At 36.9% G+C, this 27,950-nt stretch overlaps 4 protein-coding genes across 5 annotated transcripts; 2 read left to right on the top strand and 2 right to left on the bottom strand.

Moving 5' to 3' along the window:
• Window positions 1-2,543: 2,543 nt before the first annotated feature.
• Window positions 2,544-6,359, bottom strand: ndufa10 (NADH:ubiquinone oxidoreductase subunit A10). The gene is made up of 10 exons (XM_039655873.2): window positions 6,200-6,359; window positions 5,591-5,759; window positions 5,160-5,375; window positions 4,925-5,011; window positions 4,653-4,774; window positions 4,251-4,330; window positions 4,002-4,056; window positions 3,823-3,908; window positions 3,561-3,669; window positions 2,544-2,775 (listed from the first exon to the last, which is right to left on the bottom strand). The coding sequence occupies exons 1-10, from the start codon at window positions 6,272-6,274 to the stop codon at window positions 2,707-2,709; spliced, it is 1,068 nt and encodes a 355-aa protein (XP_039511807.1). The 5' UTR covers window positions 6,275-6,359; the 3' UTR covers window positions 2,544-2,706.
• Window positions 6,360-6,988: 629 nt separating this feature from the next.
• Window positions 6,989-13,239, top strand: faima (Fas apoptotic inhibitory molecule a). Its single transcript, XM_039655537.2, has 5 exons — window positions 6,989-7,165; window positions 7,748-7,871; window positions 9,134-9,362; window positions 10,706-10,755; window positions 11,737-13,239. Exons 2-5 carry the CDS (start codon window positions 7,758-7,760, stop codon window positions 11,881-11,883), a joined length of 540 nt encoding a protein of 179 aa, XP_039511471.1. The 5' UTR covers window positions 6,989-7,165; window positions 7,748-7,757; the 3' UTR covers window positions 11,884-13,239.
• Window positions 13,240-13,475: 236 nt separating this feature from the next.
• Window positions 13,476-18,847, bottom strand: parp9 (poly(ADP-ribose) polymerase family member 9). 2 transcript variants are annotated; one of them, XM_039655536.2, is made up of 9 exons: window positions 18,718-18,847; window positions 16,116-17,007; window positions 15,768-15,986; window positions 15,442-15,654; window positions 15,205-15,274; window positions 14,541-15,083; window positions 14,283-14,407; window positions 13,961-14,117; window positions 13,476-13,790 (listed from the first exon to the last, which is right to left on the bottom strand). In XM_039655536.2, exons 2-9 carry the CDS (start codon window positions 16,989-16,991, stop codon window positions 13,504-13,506), a joined length of 2,490 nt encoding a protein of 829 aa, XP_039511470.2. In that variant the 5' UTR covers window positions 16,992-17,007; window positions 18,718-18,847; the 3' UTR covers window positions 13,476-13,503. The 2 variants fall into 2 exon arrangements, with proteins under 2 accessions (XP_039511470.2, XP_039511469.2); XM_039655535.2 differs by lacking the exon at window positions 18,718-18,847 and adding an exon at window positions 17,909-18,046.
• On the top strand, window positions 18,155-27,947 carry parp14rs1 (poly(ADP-ribose) polymerase family member 14-related sequence 1). Its single transcript, XM_039655533.2, has 17 exons — window positions 18,155-18,335; window positions 18,585-18,688; window positions 18,769-18,799; window positions 20,344-20,592; window positions 20,733-20,960; window positions 21,045-23,308; window positions 23,523-23,756; window positions 23,835-24,056; window positions 24,186-24,264; window positions 24,394-24,540; window positions 24,705-24,767; window positions 25,037-25,213; window positions 25,541-25,750; window positions 25,943-26,599; window positions 26,724-26,866; window positions 27,102-27,276; window positions 27,376-27,947. Exons 1-17 carry the CDS (start codon window positions 18,155-18,157, stop codon window positions 27,654-27,656), a joined length of 5,445 nt encoding a protein of 1,814 aa, XP_039511467.2. The 3' UTR covers window positions 27,657-27,947.
• Window positions 27,948-27,950: the final 3 nt, after the last annotated feature.

Genomic DNA, 27,950 nt, shown 5'->3' with positions numbered 1-27,950 from the left:
AAGAAGTCTCTTATGCTCAACATGGCTGCATTTACATGAGCAAAATACAGTAATATTGTGAAATATAATTACAATAAAAAGTATATACGAAGAGTTCAGATGCAAAAGCCTCTAAATGCCATTTGAAATTTTCTTCTTTAATGATGAGTTTTATCAAGCTTGTATATTTAAGTTCAGTAATTTCACTTAAATAACAATTAATAGGTAATTATCATTGCCATTTAAGTGAAATCACTGAACTTAAGTATACAAGCTTGATAAAAATGATCATTCTAGAAGAAAATTTCAAATGGCACTTAGAGGCTTTTGCATCTGAACTCTTCATACACATTTTAATTATTAAATAATTCTAATATAGTGTATTTCTGATGGCAAATCTAAATTAATTAATAATATAATGCAGATTAAATTATTAATAGTACCCCAAACCTTTAATGTAGGCTAAGTCATAAGCTTTTTTTCTTTTTTATATAAAGAAAACTAATGTTGCACATAGGCAGAAGTTGAAGCGGTCACTGTTATGTCACCACTGTTATGGTTGAATTTATTTTGCTTTGTCATTGACGTCAATCATTTTACATCCATTCATGTTGCTTCAGGGCATTGCTGTGTGTCTATTGTCTGTCAGCACTGTTACAATAGCTTTGTTTATCTTTCCATCCTCCTCATTTAGCAAACCACCCCTCCAAGCTGCCTGATAACACCACCAATAACCGACAACTCAAATAGCAAGGTGACAGTCCTTAATCCACAGCAGTACTAAATACAGAGATCCAACTAATTCACTAGAACTAACCACTTTAATTCAGCCTCTTTAAACCCTTTTTGAAAATGCATTAACAGATTAATTCAAATGTAGCACTTTTCAAACCACTTTAAATTTAAATTCAGAGTCATATTTGCCGTGCCAAGTCATTAATAGACCTGCACTGAAAGAGCACATATAATAACAGCTGTGGGAGGATCTATGAGTATGAAATATTTATGTATTTAAAAGAGTGCTGTCAAAATAAAAGCCTCAAGTCAAATACACAAGAAACAAGTGAAGGAGAAAGGGAAAGTGTTCTGCTATGCGAGACATGAATCCATAAGAGACTTGAAGAGTGGAAGTACAACAGTGCCCTCCTCTGAGGAAAGCAAGACAAGTAAAACTTCAAGGGACATCCATCCAATAATTAACATTCTAGCATCTTTGTTTCTTCTGTTAAATTCAAAATCATTACAGAATTGAGCCTGACAGCCTTAATCACCATTCAATTTTATTGCATCTTTTTATAATAAAAGGGGGATGGGTAATAAATGGTGACAAAGTCTTAATTTTTTGGTGAAATATCCCTTTCATATAGGGCTTACGGCAAACACAAAAGTAAGATAATAACAGTTCTCTTGTGGGACTAGTATTTAAAACTATGTTAAGCGCCCTCTAGTGGTTTCCATTATAAACTACTTGCCTTTAAAACGCCAAGCTGACATGATTCACAACAAATAGGAAATTATGGCGGCGAACACAACCACACCTCAATGATATTCTTAACCATTTTAAAATGAAATAAACTTGTACTTACAGTCCAGTTGGATCTCCTTTGGAACTAATTTTGGAATTTGTAGGTCTTTTTCTTCATTTTATCCACTCAAATATTTTCAGCATAATAGGAAAACAGATTCTCCCAAAGTATTAAATGAATCTAAAATTATGGAATCCCATTCACTTTTATAGAGGGACTCAGTGGAGTGTAAAAATTGATGAAAGCTAAGGGAATCTGAAGGCCGGCGTTGTCCAAACAGCCACTTTTATTTCAGCGTCATTGCACATTTTGGTGAATAATCACCCATAAAGGGCAGAATATGAGAAATGATGGTAATATGAGATGCGCTCAGGAACAAATGAGCAGCGGCTCTATTCCTGGACGTGCGGCCGCTCTCTTACCGGCAGCAGACTCATATCATCTCCTCTCATCTCATCTGAGTGACGAGAAACGACTGGTTTCAGGTGTCTAATGAGCTGCGGCCAGTTTGCACTGTGCTATTTCAAACAAAAAGTATTTTAATTGGGGTGTTTAGTCACCGTCTCACCGCAATGAAACAAAATCAGATATCGGCCGGCAGATTGATTTTTCCCTTACATAGCTACTACCTTAGATGTCACATTCGTTGCATAAATTTCAGGGGATTTATTTTTAACGATATACTGTATAAAAATGATAAGTGACTTAACTGTACTTTAGTCTCATATTTAGTTTTAATGGCCTCTGATTGCCAGGGGCCTCTAAACTAAAGCAACATTGCCTGAAACTGCCAAAGGAAGATCACCAGTGTCCTAAGCACATTCAGTTTGACCTGTCCTGTGACCCTAAATTTGTATAGCCAGAAACAAACCACCAGGGGCCCTGGACCCCTCGGTGCATAGAGCGGGAACGTATAAGTAGGTGTAAAGTCATGCCCAGGGGCCTCCTTGGACCATGACCTTGGTACCAGAACTGGAGTTTAACTCAAAAAGATCCAGCCGTGAACAACACTGACTCGAAATGAAAGAAAAACAAATGTTTTTTAACATATACAATAAAGGTTTTAATAGCAATGTACAATGATATCTTCAGCTGCAGAAGAGCAGAACACATCTTCCTCCACGGGACATGGACGAATGGTTGAAATACCCCAAGGAAACTGTCTTTCAGATGTCCTTCCCTCCAGCGACACTGGCGTTTCTCACTTCAGCCAGATGCCTTTGTCACCAACGTCTTCATTATAGCCTTCAGCGTACCTCTTTCCTGGGAGCTAAGGAGATATTTTCATATCACATGTTAGATTCTTTAAAGCCCTGGTGTGCAATGGCAACATTTTACTGTGACCTTTAAAGAAATGTCTAGTAAAAGACTAGACATTTAATCTATATTTATGAGCTCCACTTCCACATGTTCTCTGGGCTAAGGTAAAGCTCCATATGTTTTAGCGCGAACACTGACAAGGTGGTGATCAGATGAGCAGATGAAAGATCTGATGGCTGAACACAGCGCTCACAAAGATCAATATAATATTGCCAGGAATCACTAATGGCCATACAAAGTGCTTCTGTCACCCACTCCAAAAGTCTATCTGTCTACTGATTTTGTAATGCCACTGACATCACTGAATGTCCTCAGGTGATGCTTCTGCTCTGTGAAAACACTCAATCATTGTGCAGGCATTTGAAGGGACACTGTTTGGGCTCCTGGACATATGCAATTCCGTGTACACAAATATATCTGACAGGAACATCATTTAAGGTAGATCTATCATCAGCAAGGCATCTGATGCATCAATGATTTCATACTCTTTTTAATACATAGACTTAATATTAGGGCTGGCACTAACGATTATTTTAGCAATAGTAGTAAGACCTAGTCAATATTACCCGTCACTACTATTAAAAAAATAATGAAAATAAAATAAAAATAAAGCATTTTGGAATTGCTAATAGTTTAAGCAAGATATGCATAGCTGCACATGGCCATAATTAGGTCTTAATGGAATAGTATAATAGAGTAGAAATTTACTCTTACAGTTTCAGTGGGGGCACATACCGATTTGAAAGCATAGTAGGCAGCATCAAACTCATGAGCACCGATTGTGACCTCTGGGAGATATATGGGGACGCAGGTCAGGTTGGCTACCCTCTGCTTGTCTTCCACCCTAGTGAATAAGAGAAAAGGGTACATTTATTCAATTTGCTCAAGGATGTGGCCAAGCTGGAAAGATAATAATTACAGCCAATACTAGCAAAAGTCAAAAGTCAAAAAAAAAAAAAAAAAACATGAGTGAAATGTAAATAAATCAAGCACTTACAGCATTCGCATATGGTGGAAAGTGACATCATCCTGCTCCAGCCAAGGGCCCTTTTCAAACTTCAAGTATTCAATATCCTCTGCAACCTGCAAAGGTAAAGTAGAGTAATAGATTAAAAACGTTTAAGTAATAAACATTTGACTGCCTCAATGTGCTCCACATACAGGTTTGAACCTTACCCTCTCAATGTCCTGGGCTTGGGTTGCGTCATAGGCAAGAAGCTCTGCCTCTTCACTGAAAATGAGACCGTTTTTCAAAACTAAAACTATTAATAAGCAGTATTAGTAGTTTATTGAGTGGTTAATTGTTAGTTAAGTGTGATCACTTATTTATATAATATTATTAATGTTTTTTATACAATTACAGATAATTACAGTACTTATATTGATTATAACATTTATATACAGTAATACTTATTAGGTGCTGACCTGATTTTAGGAAGGAAGGTCTTCTTGTATGCAGTCTCAATGCTCTTCAGGTAGCTTAAAGGAACATTCTGGAGGTATGACTGTATAAGGCAATGAAAATTTAAATTCACTGATGTGATGTTAGTCACTCATTCATCATTGCATAATCAGCGCTTCCTGAAATAATCAAAATCTCCTGAAATTTTTCTCCTTAAATAAATGCCTCCATGCACAAAAAAAAACATGGATTTTTTTGTTTAATATATATTACTACAATTATGTAAAACTATACATTAAACCCAACCATAATTTAATCATTTTGTATTCAATTATTTTGTGTGATAATTAAAATCTTTGTCAGCGTGTAATTTTTAAACATTATAATCTTAATTATTTGGACCAACATGATCCTCTCACACACACCTTTCCTGAAGCCTTGAGATTCTTCTGGACCTCTTCAGCAGGTGAGTCGACATAGATGACCAGATGAGGGGGCAGAAACTCACAGATACTGATATTCTTAATCTCATTATAGTGGTCCACACCTGCAGAATAGCAACCAACACATACAGTTCAGTTCAATCAACAAAAAACAGCTTTGATATATTATCAGTTGCAATGCGACTTCAGTCACCAACAGCATTTTGCCTGCATTCTAATACTTTATCATATGAATTTCAGACATAATCCCTCACACTGCTTGCGGATGAAGCCTTCTTTGAACATGGCCTCCAAAAAAACCATGTCACTAAATGGAGATCGTTCCAGAACAACTCCCTGTCCTGAGCAAGGGAAACAGAGAAGAGAGAATGACAAAAATATCCTAAAAAGTTACTGCGTTCCCACAACTTACTAAAAATGTTACATAGGAAAATATGTTCATGCTGTAGGGTTGTAATTTTTAATCACAATATCAACAGCTTTGGTTACCTGTGGAGAGCAGGTGTTCAATAGCGTCAGAGTACTGCAGCAGCCTCATGAGGTACATCCAAAACTGCAGGCGGTAAGAGTTACCGTCACTTGCTTTGGGCTCCAAGTAGAACTTCTCCAAACTGCAGTTTCCATTAAAAGCCTGATCTAGAGGAACTTTCTCCTTTGTCATTTTGTCAACATAGTGCGTGTCTGGCTCTGGCATGTACAGCATCCCTAATGAATGAAACATTGAAAACTGAACAAATACTTCTAGGAAATAGGAATAATAAAGAATAGAATAGAAAATATTATATTCCAGTACATCCCAAAGAAATTCTGTGTGTGTGTGTGTGTGTGTGTGTGTGTGTGTGTGTGTGTGTGTGTGTGTGTGTGTGTGTGTGTGTGTGTGTGTGTGTTTAAAAAAACGAGTGAGCCAGAAATTGTCTTACCCATTTTATCAGCCAATTTTTGAGCAAGTGCTCCCTTCCCAGATGCCAAGTTGCCATCAATGGAAATGATCTTGCTGTTTTCATTGAAGCGGGAGGTTGTCCTCTCCCCCAGAGCATAAGCCCACCATCCATACCGCAGGTTACTGACAGCACTTGTGTGGATTTGAGCCTGGAGGGTATCAAAATATCCTGTTATGTTTCCTACCATAAAGGTGATGTAGTCTGACAGCAAGTACGTATGCTGTCCTGATCAGTTGAAGTATCTATATATGGATTCAAGCGATTAATTATTGCTGACATTTACTGACAATTACTGCTTTAATAGAAAACTATAAAACAAGTATGTTTTGACAGAACTAGTGTCAGTCGCACACGGAGATCCATTGTTAAACATTGGTCATGTCTGAACATGAATGCATGTTACAAATAAAGTTGCATTGATTTAATAAACATATGAATAGATGCATTAATTTGACAGTAAGAAGTGATTTCCACAACTGTAGTTCTGCTGTACGTTGTCCTTCAGTCTGAACTACAACGTTACATGAGGCCCGACATAATAGATGAAACTTTCGTTCTGGAGTGTAAAGGCTGTTTTTTCAATCTTACCGTCGACACAGGCGATACTGCTTTCCAAGCTGCAGCACCCGAGGGCACAATCAGTCGAAATAATCGCAACGACATTCCCGAAACTTCAATGATCCTCAATGTCGCCGAAGGAACTATGTGTCGCGTCGCGAAAGATTTGCGTCATCGGTGCGTCATATGGTTCTTCTTCTTCTTGCTTGTTTATGTCGGTTGGCATACAACTTTTGGGTGCATTACCGTCCCCTGCTAGTTAGGAGTGTGGGTCAAGATGGCATCATCCATTTAAACTAAAGAATTAGGAACAGCATACTAATACTGTAACTCTTTCGCCTTCGGAACTGCCTTATTTCTACGTGGCATTGATTCAACAAGGTGCAGAAAGTAATTCTTTAGAAATGTTGGACCATATTGATAGGATCTTGGGGTTGATAGGGATTTGTGGGATGCACATCCTTCACTAACTCTACAAGGGCTTCCAATAAAAGGATCGATTACAAAAATGTATCACGTCTAACCATAGACAGCAGGTCTAACGCTAGTATGTGAATTTTGTGTCCATCCCCACCACTACACATATGTGTGCTAAGATCGCGAACAGTCCAGAGTTAAATTGGCTTTGTAGATATTGTACATTTGAAAACCAGAAAAGAAATGTATGTTCACATTTGTGTGCTGGACAATGTGTTGCATTCCAGTGGAAGCCGCGTCACATCATGCATTTTAACCATAGACAGTAAAAGATCTTAACGAACACAGTAAGTTACTCCCAATAGATGTCAGTAAAGTCAATGGTGGCGTTTAAACTCACAGAACCGCGGATAGAAGAAGAATACGCTGTTGCCACAGTTACTGTTGTTAGCTGGAACAGATTTGTTGTTGGCTAATATTGGAGCTAGTGTTTTGATGCTGTGGGCGACAGTTGTGTTAAATTCGACTGCCTTGTCAAATATACAGAGGAACGGTTTATTTCTGCTGTGACTGGGATCGGTAACTAACGTTAAATATATTAATTATACTGCTCTGAATCTGTGTTTTGAACGACCGACAGCTTGTTCAGTATCACAGATCATGTTCTTACCAAAGATCAGTAACGATAACGTTAACCAAATTATTTTCTGACCACAATTATTTCATTTCTCTACGGTTGTTAAGACCGTTTAACAACGTACGCGATTGTTGCTGTTAGAGTTTATTATTTATTATACGTAATGTTTAGCGTTTATTTGGGTAAGTTAAGTTATGAAACGAGACGTTATGTAGCTCAAAATCCAGTGCTGATTTGTAACTAGCAGCTACATTTAGTACAACAGTCAAACATTAATCATCGCACACATTTATTTATTTAACGTTAGATCAAATACGTAATGTTATTTTATGTTTCTATAAGCCAGTTTCTCTTCATATATTTCCTCTCTGCGTAACGTTATTACATCTGCAATTACTCTGTAACTTATTCTCTTTTCTCTGTTAATTTCAGTCTATTCTCGTGTTGACTTGTCTATTGCTAATGTTACTATCCATGTGATCCAATGAGCGGTTCACTCATATCTATACTCATATCTCTGTTAGGTTCTGGAGGATGTCTGGAGATCTTGTAGCTGTGTGGGAAGTGGCGTTGTGTGATGGTGTGCACAGGATTGAATTTGAACATGGGACAACCACAGGAAAACGGGTTATTTACATTGATGGAAAGGTAAACATCTTTTAATACACATAGGCCTAGCTGACAATCAGGAGGACAATGCGTGTAACGTTTCAGCAGTAGTACTTGTAGAATCCACTAATGACAAATTACAAAATTAAAACTTATTACACAATAATTATTAAATGGAAACAAACCAAGGATGGACACAAATTGGGTGAAAATGCTGCAGTTAGTGTTACCATTTGGAAAATTTATGTAGAAAATCAGTTGCAGTGATTGGAGTGTGTGTTGGAGTGTTTGGAAGTGTCCAAGTATCGTACCTGAAGCTCAAAATTATGGTATTTGAAATAAAACTATCGTACATGAGTCAAAAGTACAGAATACCTATTCATCCACCAACAAACTTTTGAAACGACATGAAAATTATTTTATTGCTAAAATATCGACCTCATCTTGGAAAAAAAAAAACTGACCTAAGCACTGGGGAAGGAACGTTTACTTACTTTTTAAAACTTTTTTTCTTCTTCTTGCAAAACATACAGAGATGACATGTTAATGATATACAACTTTGTTTACAATATACAAAAACATTAACTTGTGCTCATGGGAGAGTCATTCTCCACGATGATTGGCCGAGAAGACATAGCGTGAGATGAGATGGAAGCCATGCATAACACCACGTTTACGTTCTTCTCACGGTAGACATAGAATCCACAGCTAGATCAATGAGTATAGAAGCTCTATGATTACAACGACCATCATTTGAAGTGTCACACAATTCTGAAATGATCATACATTATGTACAAATACGATAATTATTGTACATTTGGCAACACTGATCAGTTGCCAATTAACAATTATAAAATAAAATAAAAATAATTGATGAATAATAATGAAATAATAATTCAATATCCAGTTTAAAATTACATTTTTATATTTTAATATGTTTTAAATGTAATTTATTCCTGTGATGATCCTGACAATTCAGCTCTCCATACCTCCAGTCTTTAATGTCACATGATCCTTCATAAATCATTCTTATATGCTGTTTTGCTGCTCAAGAAACAATTCTTATTAATATCATAATATCACTTAATATTTTTGTGTAAACCATTTTAACCATGTAAACTATCTTTTCAGGATACATTTTTAAACCAAACCTCTGAACGCCAGTGTACACTACTGTTTTAGTGCACACTAAGGCAGATGGTTTATACCTGTTGCCATTCCATAATATTAGGAGAAGATCTGCACAGATATTAGAAAATAAGCGCAGGTGTCTCACCGGTTTGTTTTCGTGACTTTCACAGGAAGTTGTACGTAGAGATTGGATGTTCAAACTGGTTGGAAAGGAGGTTTTTCATGTGGGTGGCACAGACACGAAGGCCACTATTAACATAGACGCAGTGAGTGGCTTTGCATACGAGTACACTCTAGAAATCAACGGACAGAGCCTGAAGAAGTACATGGAGAATCGCTCCAAAGTTACCAGCACATGGCTCCTCAACCTGGATGGCATTGACTGCAGGGTGGTTCTGGGTAAGAAATACCTGATCATAGGTCCCTCAAAAAAAATATAGAGTTTGATTTATTTGTGATGAAGTTTGTCCCTCTTGTTTCCTCCACTCCTGTATTGCTAGAATGTAGCATCCAAAAGCAAGTATTAATTTTAATAGAAATAAGCTGATAACTTGTTAACGATAAACACATTGTGTAAAGCAATCCTCTATTTTGCCCCTTAAGTACAGCTGATCTCTATATATGCTGAAAGCCTTTCCTCACTTAGCCTCTGTGACCGGCCGCACAGCAGCAGTGATTAACTTCAGGTTAAATTAAGGTTTAAAAAAAGATTGCAAATCGCTTTAACTAATTAGTTCTTAACAAAAGGAGGCGCTTCTAATAACAAAAACACAAACATCTTGTTACCCTGATGGGGCGCTAGTGAGCAGATGGCCTAGTTAGAAACATTTATTACTGTGAAAGCGAAACTTCCAAAGGACTTTCCAGACCTTTGATTTATATGTTTATATGGCTCATCCAGGGAATAGCAACAAAAGTTGTGCCTGGACTGTTTGAAAACTAGCCAGGGGGGTGGGGGACCAAACCTTAGGTTGATATTAAGAACTCTTCATTTTTCAGATCCTCCCAACTGCATGTTATCACCAGATAATATAATGTTATTATGTTATTAAGGTTAATCATTACTTGCGATAATTTGGCTTGTGCTTTTAAACAACAATGATGCACAGGTATTATATGAAAATATCTGACAATTCATGGTTGACCTTTACCGGTTAGAATCCAATGTGCAGATCCAGTTTCTATTAGAACTTCAAACACGAATAAAGTGTTAAATAAATGTTAAAAAACTACAAACATTGCATATGTGCGAGTCAGACGGTTAGAGAGGTAAATATTTATACAATGTTATCCACATTCTGTTCAACTCTTGCAAATATACGTTTGGTCATTAACTTTTAAATGCATCATTATGTGAATTTCAAACTCATGCATAAAAACTATATTTCTGTTCAAAACAGTAGGAAATTAAATTAAATTGAATATGGAGGCTTGAATGTGGAGAACTAATCAACACAGCTATCCATTAAAGACGCAATTATGACGAAGTAGTATTTTCCAAAGCTTGCTTATTCTGCTACGCACTTAAAAGTATGCACTTCTTCATAAAAACAGGACATACTTTTAGGGCATATAAGTGGGCGAATTGGAACGCAGCAACAGTCTCACTAAATAGTCAGTGAGGCTAGTAAAAAGACTGAAAGTTTGGTGAAGCAGTTGACCTATTCATATTGCTGTTTTTTATCTTTAACACTCATCCTGCAATCTGCTAATTCATCACTTATAAACTCTTCCATCCTCAGAAAAAGATACCATGGATATATGGTGCAATGGACAGAAAATGGAAACAGCTGTAAGTCCAGCAGTTGCTTTATTTATTTTCATATATTTTTAAGCAGTTTTGTATATTATTTTGGTAACACTTTAACAATTAGGTTACTCTATATATTTTTAAAGCATTTAATAATCTATATTAATGTTAATTTCTTTTGTTAATTTTTCTGCTTGTTTTATACAACTTCACATTTCAAGTTGTATACAATTACATAATGTGTTATGAACGAACATAAGTTAATAATGAACAATATTATATTTATAACTGAATATCAACCTAGATTATAAAATCTGTGTAAAATGTTGTTCTTTATTAGTTCATGAAACCTTATTGTAAAGTGTTAATATTCTTTTATTATTATTATATTATTTTGTAAATAATAACAACTCCAGCCCTAGTCTTAATTTTAGCAAATAAGTATTTCTTTCTTTTTGGGAGACATTAACTTATTTATCATGCACTTTATACTTTACAACTTTGTAGAATGTTTACATTCACAAACAGTATATTACACACTGCATAAAAGGGAATATTGGAAAAAAAAAACATTAATGGGGCACTTTAGCACCTGTCAATTAAGGTCTTGCTCTTTAAAAGTGAATATGACTACAGTAAACCGTTGCTGATCAGCCTTTAATTCAGTTCAGTCTCAGATCAACAACACATCATATATTGCAGTCTTAGTTCACTGGTGGAAAACGATCCCATCAGATTGAATATGAATTATAGTAAAATCAGCAGAGTAGTCTAGGATTTATTTTCTCTCGCTCTGAAATTACAGTACTGCACAACTATCTAATACAGGTTCGATTAAATCCCCTGACATCAACAGGGTAAAGAGAATGTAAAAAATGTAGGTAGTTTAGTTTTTCTCACAGTGACTGGTGTTTGACACTGTCAAAGTAGACTGTCACAGCCCTACTGAGCGTACCAGTTATTCAACATACGTGACCATAGCATTCATTGAAGAGGAAAACATTGATCTTTCCTGCTCCTCAGGGTGAGTTTGTTGAGGACGGCACAGAGACGCACTTCTCTCTGGGTGACCACGACTGCTGCATCAAGGCTGTGAGCAGCGGAAAGAGACGAGATGGCATCATTCACACAATGCTGGTGGACGGCATGGAAATCTCAGAGTCAGAATGATCTGTGTGTATGAATGAGTGTGTGAGTGTGTTTGGATTAGCCATCCAAACATAGCATGTTCTGACCACAGATCAGCATGTGCTGGTTCAGTAAATGGGCCGTTTTAAAGGCATGAGAGACAGATGTGTCTTACAAACATTTGGTTTAGTAACATTTCTATAATACCTCACAGCAACATTAGAGTGAGTGTTTTAACCCTTTAAACGGTTAATTTCTTAATTCCTGGAAGTGATGCCAATGTGTTTTTTTCTTCTCAATGTCCTTCTCAATAACTTTGAAACAAAAAGATGTGAGGATGGATGTACCTTTACTGGATAGTTTATTATGATGCCCATGTTGATGTCAAATTGTTTATTCTTTGTGCGGTAGCACAATCATGTTCTTAATAGCATAGAGTGGTCTCCATGTGATTTCAATGTGAACATGTGTACTTGTTTAGAATATTCTGTCCAGACTCTCACCCACCGACTTTTAAATAGGGTCAGACTTCAGCAATAACTTTCTTCTGGAAATATACTGTAATGTGACTATTAATGTGTTTTTAGACACTTTGGCTAAAAGCCTTGTGACAAGCAAGATAGTTTCTTTCATTCAGTCTTCTTGTGTCTGGTGAATTCAAGATGTTGTGACGTGTTAGTCCTATGTTAACATCAGCTTCCTTCTGTAACAATGATCTTAAATGTGAAAATATTTTCATGACATGCTGTATGGAACAATGTTTAGGTGGAACTGAAAAATAATCTGAATCTAAATATGAATCAAGCATTTTTTTTCTTAGTAGAATGGAAATTTGATTTGTATTCAAATGGTGTTTGTTATTTTCTTTTTTCTTTTTGTAATTAAATAAATATTAGAATGGTGACATCAGTATTGAATTTAACCTCAATGTGCTGTTAAAATCTTAATTTGACCCGGATGTATTTCAGTATGTATGTAGAGCAACTCGTACACTACAAATGTTAAAAAAATGTCTCGCTATGGTCTTGTTATATTTCTGTAATAAATATTTTCTTATATAAATCTAAGGAGAGTTGCATTATATATAGCTCATTGCTGTTCAGAAAAATCATCAAAAGAGAGAATTTTGGTTGAAATTTGGCATTTATTTAAGTTAAAGCTTTACATATTTCTCAGTTGTGCAGATCACATATACATGAATACGAATGTCTTGATAATTGATCAAGTAAACAGAGATCATTTGTTTTGCATTATTTAATTCATTTAATTTCAGCACTTTTAAACCGTAAACCCACCACCTAAATGATTTACCCTCATTTGCATTCTTTTCTGTCCAACTGATGAACTTATCAAATCTATTTTTCTTCACCTAACACCTGTTGATAATAATAAATGTATTCATGTTTTCAAAAAGACCTTAAACGGCAATCTAAAAGGAAAAAGGAGTAGTTCTCAAAGTTGGTTATCAAAGCAGGTTAAGGAACATCAAAATAATCAATTTCACAGGCATATATTACAATCAATAATCTAGTAATATGATTTAAACAAATGTTTATGAAGACCTTTAAATTTTAGTTGTAAAGTTCTGTATTTATTGTGTGGCCAGATTTGCCATTCTTTTTTTTTTTTATGTGCATTGTAATTGCATATTGCTTTGAGCAGCTACACAGGGGTGGATTTGTCACATATGATCAGGTATTCAGGAAGAGCTTGTTGACCGCTGAAGATGACACAAGTCTGTGCCCCGTCAGACACACTATCATAACGATCCAAAGGGTCTCCCTTCATGGCAGGGGGCAAAATTAAATCTGGAGAACCAATCGTTGATTTCCCAGTGAAGACCTGGGCCTGAATGATGTAGACGTACTGCTCATGTTCCTGTTCCTTCCACAGCTTCAGGGCTCCGTCCACTGTACCGCTGAAGTATATTCCGCTGCCATACCTTTGCTCTAGAAATGAAGGAAAAAATATTTATTGAAGATATTGTAACTTGATGGCAAACATCAAAACATCATCTGTACCTTAAAAACACATAGTAAATTTTTACTTTTACAAGAAATGCCTTTAAATAATACAAAAACCTAATTATTATTCTGAATGACATCACATTTTGTGATACCTGCAGGAGGGGCGAACTCTTTCTGAAAGCCTACTCTGCAGATGAGATCACAGAACTGAGCTGACACACGCTGGTAGAGGCGCTTGGGTTTGTCTTTCACTCTCCTCTCATTGCTGTCGAACAGCTGCTTCAGCACGATGTTCTCTAGCTTCTCCACCTGCAACAACCAGTGCAACCACATGCCATTAGATCCTATTATTGCCACAACACTGTGCTTAACTTTCTCATTGGTTCCCATATTATAGTTGAACAGTTATAGTTTCTTTTGATAAAAAGAAATTACATGGACTAAACTGATTTGTAGCAATGGCAGCTTACTCACCTTTACAATATTGAGCCCACAAGCATAGAAGATTTTCCTTTCATCTTTTAAAGAATAATCATTCCTGGTCACATTTTTTCTTTCATAGAATGAGTTGTTAAGAGACTTGACAAAAGGAAACATGCCTGTGTTGTAAATGACAAAAGACTGGATCAGGTCATCAAATGTTATGAGACATAAACTCAACATCAACACTTTGATGCTAAGAAAACCAACTTTTGTAACTAATATATTTACAGTTTAAGCATTAAAACATACATGTCCTTTCCACAGTGCTAATTCTCCCAGTGCTGCCCACCAAAGTCCTGAGCCTCAAGCTGACTTTGTGGTTATTGACCACATGGTTTTCAGCCCCAGCCAGATAAGCCTTCTCCAAACTTGCACTGATTTCAGGTGTTTGTATCCAAGGTTCATCTTTACAGCTCCAGCGAACCACAGAATATAGCATGTCTCGTTCTTCAGCTTGGGCGAAGTCTTCCTGGGCCTTACAAAGCATGAACTCTACCTCAATTGCCACACAGCTGACATCTGAAGGACTTCCAGTGATTGTTATGCCACCATTTCCACTCCTGAAGAACTCTTCAATCTGAACATCAAACATTGTTTGGAGAGAGAGCAGGTATTCATGGTCTTTTTGTCCAAGATATATGATGTGATTATTCTTTATTGTTCGTTTTTTTGATAGGTTTAGCATTTTAACTGTCCACTCTTTTGCTTCTCTCAGGGCTTCTCCGCTGGAACTTTGGAACTCAACAGTGGGTGTTTCATTTGCTGTGGTTTCTTTGGATGCAGAAGCAAATGCTGAAAGTATTTGAGACTGATATAAGAACATTTCTCACAGTGGTTTACATGAGTATGTGGGCAAAAGTGACACTGTGAAATCATAAACATGAAAGTAAATAAAAGCAGTAATGTTGCTCACTTGTCACATCAGTGCGTGCTTCTGGCAACTTTGCCTGTCCTTTCCTTCTGTTCATCTCGTTATCAAATGCCTAAACATTATAGAAGAAATATGTGGAAAAGTTAATTTTCTGCTGAATTACATTTGTGCTTAATTCATTTTTTTCAACAACCACACTAAATTAAATTAGTAAAACAAAAATTGCTACATTAATGCTCAATCACTGAAAAGCATAGTACACAATTAGCGTTATGTCACCTCCAACATTTCATTGTCCTTTGGAAACACAACAAAGTATACATCCAGTTTTTTGGTGCTGTCTTTGCCTAATTCTGCCACAGCCTCTGTCATGATTCCAGCAACATCTCGCTTCTGAAAGCGCAGATTACCAGTACCAATTGCTGGGAAGGAGATGGACTTGTATTTCCCATCAGCTCTCCTCAGACATTCTGTGACGGCATTTTTAAGAGACTACATACAACAACATAAGACAGTGGGTAAAGATATTGACAGGCATAACTATATGAATTACATTTATATATATATATATATATATATATATATATATATATATTGCTATCTACCTTATCGGACATTTCTTCTAATGCAGTATGATATACTGCTTCACATTTTAGATCATGTCCACGTGTAATATAGAGAACACCAGTTGAGAAACGTGCGCACATTTTCGTTTTGTAAATCTCGTCTTGAATCTTTCTGCCAGCTTTCTTCAAAATAGCTTTGGAAATTTCTCCTTGGTCCAATTTACAGCTTGTCGAAATTGTATTGACAATTACATCAACCTGGAGATTGAAGCAAAGTGAAATATTATATTTCTGTCACTTAATGGCACATTATTCCACACCTTTAATTTGCAACAACTAACAAAATCTCACTGAGCAATGTTGATTGATTGGCATTACTAGTCTTACCTTTTCCTCCTCAATAAAGCCCTTTTTAAGGTGTAGCATTACATTGCCAAACCGCAAACTGTTGCTTGAAGAGGATGGCATGCTATGGCCTTGCACAGCCCCACTGTATGAGCCAATGATGTTGGACGGATCTAAATGCGCTCTAGTGGCTCTTTCCATTTCTTGGACTGAAGGTTCATCATTATTGACCAGATGGATTTCTACGCTCTTGCCATAAAACCCTCCAGATAATTGGAAGTGCTTTATAGCCTTTACAATAATGTCTGCGCAGCGATCTCTTGGAAAATTGAAAAGGCCAGAACTCAGAGCAGGAATTGCAACAGAGGGAATGTTTTGATGTGAAACAATTGTTAAGATATTAATAATAGCAAAATGTAACAAGGGTGCAGCTTGATCAAGCACCTTCTGGGATGGATTTTGAGGCACTTGAGGACCCACAGCATGTATGATCCAATTACATGGGAGATTTCCAGCAGGACTGAGCACTGCCTCACCGGTTTTCACTTTTCCTACTTGCTTAATAATATCATCACTCCATTTCTGAATCATTGGTCCCCCAGCATCACTCAGGGCTTGTGCAAGACCTCCTCCATGCTTTAGATTCTCATTGGCTGCATTTACCACAGCATACACTTTATGACGGGTAAGATCGTCTTTCCAGACTGATATTTCCACTTCACCAGACAGCTTTGTGGAGTACCTCTTCTCAGCACGTAAGGCATGACCTGTGCTACCAAAAGAGCCAGACGCTTCCATATTATGGAGAATAGCCATGCAATTAAATTTTGCCTGAACAGCTTGGCAAAAGCTACTTTGACACTTTCTCAGAATGGCAGCTTGCTCTGGAACCAGTGGAATCTGTTGTATGTCACCCATTATGGCTTGTCGCTTCCTGGGAACACAGAACACAATGGCTTTGGGTGAAAATAAAGTATTGACAAAATTATACAAAACATATCAGACCAAAAAAACATTAATGAAAACACCATAATGGAATTTGTACAAGATTTATATTGGAATGCCTTTCATAAATTGGAACCATGTCCTAAAGAATACTACTTATAGGATCAAATTAATTAGCCTCCTTTAGGAATCAAATAAAATGATTCTATGGGCGATATGCCAAAAAATATTATACAGCTGTCAATATTTTTGTGAATCTTTTGACAGCAAAGTCATAGGTGGCCTAGCTGCCAAAAAGGAAGTTCATTAAATTAAAAAAAAAAAAAAAACTGAGTCATGCTAACTGAAAATATTTCAACACCTAGTCTCTAACATTCTCTAACATTTCACAAAAGAAAGAATTTAAGACAGGAATGAGGGCGAGTAGGCTAATGATGAAATTATTATGAACTATCCCTTTAAACTGCACAACAATAACAGGAGATTCAGCAACATGGGCTAAGAATCACACAAAATTCGATTTACAAACACTAAACATTAAGAGAGTAAAACTAGTTACGTTGCGGTTTTGCAATCAACAACTTAAAGCAGAACACCGTATTTAACGCAACACCATAATTATACCGTGTCCGTGATAATGCCGAAACGCATCGTCAAACGGCAACAAATCCTGATCAGGAAGTAAAGTTCCATGTAGAACTGAGATGGCTACTTGAAATAACAAACACATCTTATAGTTTTGACTAACTTCTATAGTTTTTACTAACTTCTAAAACAGTAACAAAGTTCGTTGAATTGAAATCGAAAGCAAAAGAGTTGTGGGACCTTCAATGAATTAAATGCGAACAGCGGTCGATTTACTCAATAACGTAGCTAATCTGTTTACTCACCTTCTTATTTTATCTAACGTGCAATAGGCCTACTTTCCTAGTTTTCCCCCAAAAACTGCGATGGTTTCACGTTTCGAAAAGACACTAAACGGGGTTCTGCTTGACGCTGAAACAAGTTTTTTTGTTGTTGGGGAAAAAACCCCGCCTCGTGCATGACCATTTAGGCTGCAAGGAAATCAAAAGTGAAAGTTTAAACCAATTTCACTGGGTTCGACAAACACCTCAGTCACAGCAGGACAGACTGACATGGCTGAACAGTTCCCATACGCTCTCAGCGTGGAGGGCCAGTGGGACCCCAACACTAAAAAACTAAAAAATAAACTTAATATCTATTTCCAGAGTAAGAAATCTGACGGAGGCGACTGTGAGGTGGAATACGGCGTTTCTGACGGACAAACAGCAACTGTTCGATTCAAAACAGAGGAAGGTAAAATTGGCCTAACTAATCTTAAGAATTCTGACTCCCTATCATGCATAAAGTGATGCGTTAATATTCTTCTAATTAGAAGTTTCATGCTTAGGCCTATAGGCCTATGTCGAAAGATGATGTGGAGTTACCGTACGTGGGAGGAGACCATGAAACGAAACTGATCTATAAAAAAGAATTTGCTTAATACAAATGAAAATAAATAGCCTCTGTTTGTTCACTCAATGCATGCTCTGGTGTTTTTCTCAGTGAGACAGCGAGTTCTGAACAAACAAAAGCATGAGCTCAAGATTGGTGAAAAAACTGTGAAAATCATTGTGAGTCTTTCGTCATCAGACGCTTCAGTTCCTCGTGTGAGTATAAAATATCACAACCGACTTACCTGAATGGCTAATACTTTGACCTGAAGTAAAAACTAAACTTTGTTTTCTAGGAATCGACCTCTTCGGTCAGCACAATCACGGGTAGGTCCCGTTAATACTTCATAGTAAACGCTGTTCTGCTGCCCTCTGCTGGTGATGCCAGCATGAACACTTTCTTCCATAATGACTTTAAAGATCCCAGCCAACAAAAATTCTAAGAAAGTTTGGTTAAAGTTCCCATTAAGTCATGATTTCTGAGTGTTTTCCAGATAAACAGAAAGCATTAAAGGAACGTTCTATTTTATAACTTTGCAATTGCAAACATTAGGCTATGGGAACTTTACTTTTGATTGTTCTCTTAGGGATACTCCACTTTTTTTGGAAATTTTTGGAAAAGGATTTTTACAAATATCGCACTTCCATAGTAGGAAAAAATATATACTATGGAAGTCAATGAGACCAGAAACTGTCTGGTTACTGATATTCTTCTAAATATCAGACAATCGGCTGAAACGGTAAAACTCAACCGTTTAACTCTGGGCGAGTTGTAAAATGAGCCTATTTGCAAAAAAAAAAAAAAAAAAAAAAAACTGGAGTATCTCTTTAACATTCTGAAACAAGTAGTTGCATAAGTAATAACATTTGCAAATATTTCAGAAAAAAAAATCCATTACCAACTTAAATGTTTTTGTGCTTGTAAACGTTAATGGAAAACCGTTTGTTCATCATTCAATCTGAATGATTTGATTTGAAATTTTGATTTGAGTTGAAAATCTGATTTGAGTTGAAATTTTATAATCCTACCTCACCTGCATACAGTTTTAAAGTTTCCGCTGAGAAAAAAAAAAAAGTCCATTTCAGCATAGCTGAAAATTGAATTAGCAGCTGCAATAAGATGAAAACCACAACAATATTACAGTAATAATACAGTTTTTTTTTTAAATAAATAAATAAATAAATGCTTTACACTAAAAGTGGTACTCAATTAAGGCCCACTTGGAAAAACTGCTAATCTTCAGAAAATTCTACATTCTCTACATTGTTTTTCAAAAAGTGCATGAGATTTGCAAATGGTGTCTAACTGCCTGCACTTGTTTACAGTTTAACAGAAAGAGTGATTTATTTGACACATCGGTTTAGGAAAAAATGGGTTCAGAGAATGGGGTTTTGTGTTCTTATGATTGTTCATATAAGGAAAATCTGATCACTGGGTGGCGTGATTGACCAATCAGAATCAAGTATTCTATAGCAGTGGACAAAAAAGGGATAAGTATACTACTGAATAGATTTTATTCAGCTTTAGCATTGTCAGTTGCACATGATACCATTGCACAAAAAGGATACCAAGCGTAATAAACGTTATCTTCAGAAATCCTTAAGTTAATTTTATATTTGTATCAACACAACTAACACCGTGTAGAACACATTGTGCTGCAATAGGAATTTGTAGTCTGCCTACACCAGACGTGACAAAGCATTTTATTTGTGTCAGAAATGCTATAGGTGCTTGGAGTACATCAGAAATAGAAATATTGCACCACATTGCATCCAGTGTAGACATCATCACTAATTGTAATGGATTCTATTGTTTGTTCCTGTGTTGAGTCGCACTCGCCACCATTGATGGATGATGTTTTCATATTCAGGTGAACCCCACTGTGAAGAAGAAGAAGAAGAAGAAGAAGAAGAAGAGACGGTTGAGCCACCTGAGAAAACAGAAGAAGATACAACCCATAGATCAGCTGTAATAGAAAACATCCAAAACAACGGTCAAGAGTTTCTGACAATGCTGGTGGAAAATGTGCTGAAAGGGTCTTCTGTCGAGTCAAAGGACTTCAGCATTGAAATGATACCAGAGAGCAATTGTGCTGTGGTAACCTTTTCTTATAGCAAGGGTAAGTCATGGGTTGTGTTTCCCAATAGAGTATACTCTTCAGATGTACATGCAAAATGGTATGGGGGGTGGGATGTTCTGGGTGTTAATCACCTTGCCTCTAACCCACGTTTCCTGTTACATATATTTTGTTCCACACAGATACAAAAAACTTCATTATATCCTGCCCAAGCAATGGAATTGTTAAGAGGAAAAACATTAAAGTCCGATTACTTGAGATGACATCGAAGGTGAAAGCTGAAGGCTTACCTCCGAACACAAACTTAGACTACCTCATGCTCTATTTTGAAAAATTTGGAGAAGTAGAGGATGATGGGGTTACCATGGAAACAGATCAGTCAGCAATAATCACTTTTAAAAATCCTGAAGGTAATGAAGGTGGTTACAATAAAAATGTTTGTATTGAATTTAATTTGGACATATGCATAAACTATACAATATGTGCTTTTTCAGATGTGCAAACAGTCATCAACCATCAACATCAGATTAAAAAGCAGCCTTTAAGAGTACTGCCATACTACGAAACACTACAAACAGCTCTATATGGTAAAGATAGACCCACTCTGAGACTTCCAGAGGAATTTATTGAGAACATTGATAAGACTATATGGCACCACTTTAAGGAAAACCAAAAATCTCTGGGTTTAGTCACCCAAGCTATATCCAGTCATTTTGGTAAGATGGATTTTCAATCCCCAGCAGTGAAAATCAGTCCTTCATCTTCCTTACTTAACCAAGGTGGGCAAACAAGAAAACTCATTCAAACGTGGAAAGAAAATGCCCTCTCTGGCTTCTCAGTGGCTATGTCTAACTTTAAATCCATTGAGCTCCAAATTCAGAAGGATGCATGGACAGAGATACAGCCTGAAATTCAAAATACAGTGATGGGAGAGGCAGTCACCCTGGTTCCCTGCACAGATGAAGGGACAATAGCTGTAGCCGGACTGAAAGAAGATGTGGACAGGATTGAGGGAATTCTGAGACAAACTGTTCAGAGAGTCACCGAAAGAATCCAAAGGGAGAAGGGTAGTGAGACTGACGAATTAAAATTAACTCCATCCATTTACACGCTTCTTTTCTGTGATGGTTTGAAGCAGCAAACTCAAGACAAATTTCCAGAAATGGACATAACCTACCATGCGCACAGCCAAAAGTTAACTCTTTACGGTCTAAAAGATGAGGTGCTGGAAACAAAGAACAATATACTGGAGGCTGTTCTTAATTTAATTCGTAAACCAATTGAGCTCCACCAATCTGTTTTAGATTTTCTACAAAAGAAGGATCTGGAGGAAATGTCCAACGTTTTGTTTTTTAACAAAGAAATTAATGTCGCATTAGAATCTGATGGAAAGAGAGTTTTGCTTGTTGGAAAAACAGACAATGACTTGGATGTTGGTGAGAAGCGACTGCAGACAGATCTGGATCATTTGAGCTTCAACGTAGAAGATCCCAGTGTTCTAACGAGATCAGATTGGCAAGACCTTGTCTCTCACGTAAAAAACAATGTTAAAAATGTTACAGTACAGACATCCATCAACCAGGTGGTGGTTTCTGGTTTTGTAGACTCCATCAAGGGTGTTGAACAAGAGTTAAATGACTTTGTTCAGAAAAACTCACACATCGAGAAAACCCTGAAGGCTCACAAGACCGTTGTCACATTCATCAAGGATCACAAAAAGCAGGACTGGCTTGAAGAGGTGAGAGGTAAAGTGAATGTGGACTTCAAAGATGAAACCATCATGATCAGTGGCCCAAAGCTGTATGTCTCTGAGTGTGTGTCTCTATTTGAGGACTTGCTTATGTCTGTGCATCACTGCACCATGAAAATTGTTAAACCAGGGGCAAAGAAGTTCTTCAAGGAGAAAGAGTCAGTGTGTGTGACATGTGCCAAGACAAATATGAATTGCCTGGTCCAACTAATAGATGAGTATGACCACCCACATGACGCTGTTCAGTCACAGTTAATAAAGCCTGCGTATCAATATAAATCGCGTGAAGGAATTGAAATTACAGTAAACAAAGCTGACATGTGTTCATTTCAAGTGGATGCAGTGGTTGGTGCATGCAAAGAGACGCTCCTACTGGATGGAGGTTTAGCAAAAGCACTCTCAGATGCTGCTGGTCCTAAACTTCAGGATGCCTGCGACAAGCTTGTCAAAAGACGGAAGTTGACAACAGGTGACGCAGTTCTCCTCGAAGCAGGAGGACGGCTGCGATGCAAGCATGTCATCTTAGCAATAGGACCACACTATAATCCTTCAAAACCTCAGGAGTCCGAAAAGCTCCTGAAGAAGGCTGTGAAGAAGAGTCTGAATGTGGCAGATCAAGAAAGCTTCCAGTCGTTGGCAATCCCAGCCATTAGCTCTGGTGCATTTGGTTTCCCTCTGGACCTTTGTGCATGTACCATTGTGAAAGCTATAAAAGAGTTCTGTGATTTTGTTGAAGGGGACATTGCACTGAGGAAGATTCACCTAGTTGACAATAATGATAAAACGGTTCAAGCTTTAGAAGCTGCTGTAAAGAAAATTTATGGGGTCAGTTCACCTACCCAAATCATAACAGCTGGAAGCAGTTCAAGCAGCCAGCAGCAAAACCAAGCAAGCTCTTCTCCAAGCCAACACCAGATAACTGTGCTCTCTCAAGGGGCATCACAAAGTTTTCTCACAAAAGAAGGCTTAACTATCACACTTATGAAAGGAAACATTGAGGATACAACAGTGAGTTTACAGATTATGCATAATATTATTTGGTGTATTGTTTTGTTCTGATGTGCATTTTTGGATTTGTAATATCAAAATGTCTAGATTTAGCTTTTTTTCTAAAAAAAGATGTTGTTGTTGTTGTTCAAGAAATTCCTAAGTGAATGCTGGAGCATGATTTGAGCAAACTAATCCTTTGTAAATAAATGCTCTCTCTTTTTTTTTTGTATAGATGGATGTTGTTGTGAACACTCTCAGCAGTGACCTGAATCTTGGTGTGGGAGCTATTTCAATTGCCCTTCTCAAAGCAGCTGGTCCACAGCTTCAGGTTCTGCTCAATCAGCAAGTCACAGGCTCTGCAAATGTCGGAGCAGTCTTTGAAACAGCTGGTGCAAACCTGAAGAACAAACTGGTGTTCCATGCAGTTGTACCACATTGGAATCAGGGACAAGGGAACGAGTCAAAGGTAGAACTCATTGATTGATTTAGAGATTACTATTTAAAATCTGATGCTTTTGATGACATTTTTATTCTCTTTGATCAGATGCTGGAGGATATTGTGGATAAATGTTTGGGTCTGGCAGAGCAGCGTCAGCAGAGCTCCATTGTTTTCTCTGCCATTGGCACAGGAAACCTGGGATTTCCAAAGCCACTGGTGGTCAGTACAATGTTGGACTCGGCCTTCACGTTTAGCAGTAAAAGAAGTTCAAAGCACGTGAAGGAAGTGGTATTTGCTCTTCACCCCAAAGATACCCAAACCATTCAGGTATCTGATGTATGATTTCATATCAGCCTTTTTTAGATCCATATGGGGTCACAATTCCGCATTTTGCAGATTTTTTACAATAATAATGTTATTTTAACCCCAGTAATACTATAATGTCGTTCCCAACAGGCATTCACAGATGAGTTCAGCAAAAGGTTCACAGGCCAGTCTGCCTCAGCGAGTAACCCCACACAGCCACAGAGCACAGGTGCCCAAAACATCACTTTTCATATACAAATTACCTCAAACCTATAATTAATTGGTCTCAATGTAATTTTTAATGGATGTATAACGTCAGCTCCTCTTGATATGTTTTTATTTTACAATGAAATCACAGGCCCCTTCTCAAAGGTCACAACGAAATCTGGGATTCATGAGACTACAGTGGGAGGAATAACACTTCAGGTCCTGAATGGTGATATTACTACAGAGAAAACTGATGCCATTGTGAACTCCAGCAATAAAGAGTTCACACTGAAATCAGGTAAAGTTACTAATTCTGAGTTAGTAGAGGGCTGACCATGCTTTTATACCTTACTAATGACTTTTCAAGCACTTGGCCTTTAATTGCTTGTTGCTTCATATTATAAGATAGGAATAAATGAGCTAAGATTTAAATAAAACAAACTTTTATCTCAAACTGTCAAGGTGTCTCAAAGGCTATTATGGAGAAAGCTGGTCCAAACGTTGAAGCTGAGTGCCAGCAGCTTGGTGAGAAGCATGTTTTTATTCCTTAACTAATATATTTTTTTAAGATTTAAATAATAAATAAATTATATATTCAATATTTTTAATAATCTTTTCACATGTCCTGAAATTTTACAACTAAACTAAAATATTTTTCATAAGATTTAAATAATAAATAAACTATATTTTAAATAATACTTTTTAATAATCTTTTCACATGTCCTGAAATTTTACACAGTTTATCACACAGAACAGGTGGTCCTTTATAATTCTGGTTCATGTGTTTTTTCCAGCGGCCAAGACTAACAGTGAACTGATAATGACTCAAGCGGGAAATTTACAGTGTAAAAAGATCATCCACATTTCAGCACAAAGCAATGCTATTAAGATCCAAAACCATGTTAAAAAGGCACTGGAAATGTGTGCCAAGGAAAAGTTAACCTCCATTGCATTCCCAGCTATTGGCACAGGTGAGAACAGGGAAAAGAACAGATGAGAGGGAATGTGATATTGTTATTTATCTATGTCATACAATGACTGTCCTTAAAATGAAAAGAGATTATATGAATACAATTTCTATAAGTAATATACCTGTATTAGATTTATATTTTTTTTTTTGTTAATTTCTTTTTTCACTTCATTATATATAAATAAGTGATGAATTGTTTTTTATATATATATTAAAAAGTGATTTTTTTTAGCTTGCATTAACTTTGGCAGCCCACATTCTTACAAAATTTTGACTTTCACTAAATACATGAACATTGTTCATAGTCACATTGCTTTCTTTTTCATAGGACAAGCGGGGTTGTCTCCAGGTCAAGTTGCAGACTCCATGATGGATGGTGTGGTGGACATGATAGGAAAATCTCCCCAGTCCACTCTCAAACTGGTCAGATTGGTTGTGTTCCAGGCCCCCATGCTCCCAGAGTTCCTCAAAAGCATGCAGTATCGAGAAGCTGGACCTGCCAAACAAGAGAAAGAGAGTACATGGTCAAAAATCAAAAGTATGAATCTCATCACTTTCACTTCAACCTAATTTCATGGAACATGTCATTTTCTGAGAAACATTTAAAATATTACAATTTTAATTCATAAAACAGTGTAGTTTAGAAACGCATTTTAATAAGGTCATGCACAACAAAGATATCAAATGCGGCCTGACCGATTTCTGCATTCCAACTTTGTGTATGTTGCAGCGTATGCTAAATCCTTCTTCAGTGGATCTTGGGAGAAAGAAATGAAACAACATGGTGGCAAAGACTTTGTCATTGAAGGCGTGCAAGCAGATCCAGTGTTTTTTTCTATCTGTGGACCATCCCAAGCAGAAGTGGATGAAACAAAGCGTTTCTTAGAGGATCTAATCTCTCAGGAACAAGTGTTCCATTCTATCACAGAACCAGCCATACTTACCTTTTCAGACAAAGACCAACAGCGAATCCAGGAGCTGCAAAGCTCTATGAATGTGACTATAAGGTTAGACTATAAAGCCCATAAGGGTTCAGAAGGGACCCCAGGACAGGCCACACTCACAGTACAAGGTCTCAGCCGAGATGTTCTAAAAGCCACTCAGGAAATCCAAGAAATGCTCAAAACAGCCAAAGAGGATGAGATACTCAAAAGAGAAATTGATTTCTTAAGTGAAATTGTTGATTGGCAGTATGAACAAGGTGGGCAATATAAGAGTTTTGATCAACGTACAAATTATGAGTTGGAAAAGGCCCTCGGCAGCCAAGCTCCAGACATCAGAATTTCTTTCCAAGGCCAAACGTACCACGTCAAACTGCCTGAGGGTCCTGCGGTGAGCACCACTGGAGGAAACAAGATGAGCATTCAACGCATTGACAGACTGAAAGGTATTTGCTGTGTAGTATCATTTATCAATATGAAAAAGAAAACAATACATAAATAAAAACTCATTTAAAGTGAATAAATGTGTAAATTTACCTCCATTTTAAATAACTAGATATTTTTCTCCAGTTACTGAAAGTATCCCACAGCATTGGGATCCCATGGCACCTAATGACTTGTACCAAAAGTTTAATTTGCAACCGACCAGCACAGAATACAAAGACATTTTGGCGCGCTTTCAGGCTACTTGTCCAAACAACAAAGTCTTGAAGGTGCGTTTCATTTTATTGTATTGTTTTTAGTGTTTTATGAACAGTTCATTACATTTTATAGGATTCCAACCCCAGTTAAAGATAGAATTCTTAGAATGGGTGGATCTAATTTTTGAATTAGAAAACCAGTGCAATACATTATAAAAAATAAACACACTTCACAAACATCTCAATTTTTTACTCATATTTATATGGGATTCGTATCTGGTTTTTACACCTGTTTTTTTGTTTATAGATTGAACGAGTCCAGAATCCGGGCATGTGGAAGAACTACCAGAATAACAAAAGTGTCATGGAAAAGAAGAATGGTCATCAAAATAATGAGGAAAGACTCTTTCATGGAACCAGTGAGCAGACTATCAGTCACATCAATAAGAGTGGATTTAATCGCAGTTATGCAGGAAAAAATGGTAAATCATTTATTACAATCATTATAATATTTTCATTCCATCATTCTAATTGAAGTGGTGCATATATGTATTTTTATCTCTTAATTTTTCCTGTTACAGCTGCAGCATTTGGAAACGGCACTTACTTTGCACGTAATGCAAGCTACTCTTCAAGCAACACATACTCTGTGCCTAATGCTCAGGGACATAAGCACATGTACCTTTGCAGAGTCCTTACGGGAGACTTCACTAAAGGAGCAGGTGGGATGATTGTGCCACCTACAAAAAATGCCAACTGTGACCTGTACGACACAGTTGTGGACAACCCTGCTGCTCCGACCATTTTTGTTGTATTTCGTGATGATAATGCTTATCCTGAATATTTAATCACTTTCACTTAGCCATTTGAAGATCAATCATTTCACACAGTGAAACTGAGGGCTTGATCACATCAGATACAATCAGGGAGAAGATGTATAAATGAAACTGTAGTTCCCATAATGTTCCTTACTGAATCTTTAAAAATTGAAAGGGCTTTAATGCCACATAAATATTAATATTAAAAATATCTGTTATTTTTGCTGTAAAATGTTGTTCTGTAAAGTTTACAAAAAAAATTTATTCTGGTGATATTTTCACTAAATATTCACAAATACATAGTCACATTTAAACAAACTGCACTGCAAATAAAGAAC

This window comes from Pimephales promelas, chromosome 7, assembly GCF_988280905.1.
Source record: "Pimephales promelas chromosome 7, fPimPro1.hap1.1, whole genome shotgun sequence".
Classification (NCBI taxonomy): Eukaryota; Metazoa; Chordata; class Actinopteri; order Cypriniformes; family Leuciscidae; genus Pimephales; species Pimephales promelas.
Note: the sequence above shows the minus strand (reverse complement) of the source record. Positions and strands in the feature narration are given on the sequence as shown.

Bases quoted from the DNA above. Each gene is read 5' to 3' on its own strand.
- ndufa10 (XM_039655873.2), bottom strand. From the start codon at position 6,274: ATGTCGTTGCGATTATTTCGACTGATTGTGCCCTCGGGTGCTGCAGCT. The intron at 4,331-4,652 runs GTGTGTGTGAGA...TGCCTTATACAG, and splicing joins ATCTCAAGGCTTCAGGAAAG to TCATACCTCCAGAATGTTCC. The intron at 3,909-4,001 runs GTAAGGTTCAAA...TTACCTTTGCAG, and splicing joins AAGCCCAGGACATTGAGAGG to GTTGCAGAGGATATTGAATA.
- faima (XM_039655537.2), top strand. From the start codon at position 7,758: ATGTCTGGAGATCTTGTAGCTGTGTGGGAAGTGGCGTTGTGTGATGGT. The intron at 7,872-9,133 runs GTAAACATCTTT...TGACTTTCACAG, and splicing joins TTATTTACATTGATGGAAAG to GAAGTTGTACGTAGAGATTG. The intron at 9,363-10,705 runs GTAAGAAATACC...TTCCATCCTCAG, and splicing joins TGACTGCAGGGTGGTTCTGG to AAAAAGATACCATGGATATA.
- parp9 (XM_039655536.2), bottom strand. From the start codon at position 16,991: ATGGGTGACATACAACAGATTCCACTGGTTCCAGAGCAAGCTGCCATT. The intron at 15,987-16,115 runs GTAAGACTAGTA...TTCAATCTCCAG, and splicing joins GCTTTATTGAGGAGGAAAAG to GTTGATGTAATTGTCAATAC. The intron at 15,275-15,441 runs GTGACATAACGC...TATAATGTTTAG, and splicing joins AGGACAATGAAATGTTGGAG to GCATTTGATAACGAGATGAA.
- parp14rs1 (XM_039655533.2), top strand. From the start codon at position 18,155: ATGGCTGAACAGTTCCCATACGCTCTCAGCGTGGAGGGCCAGTGGGAC. The intron at 23,309-23,522 runs GTGAGTTTACAG...TTTTTTGTATAG, and splicing joins GAAACATTGAGGATACAACA to ATGGATGTTGTTGTGAACAC. The intron at 24,057-24,185 runs GTATCTGATGTA...CGTTCCCAACAG, and splicing joins AAGATACCCAAACCATTCAG to GCATTCACAGATGAGTTCAG.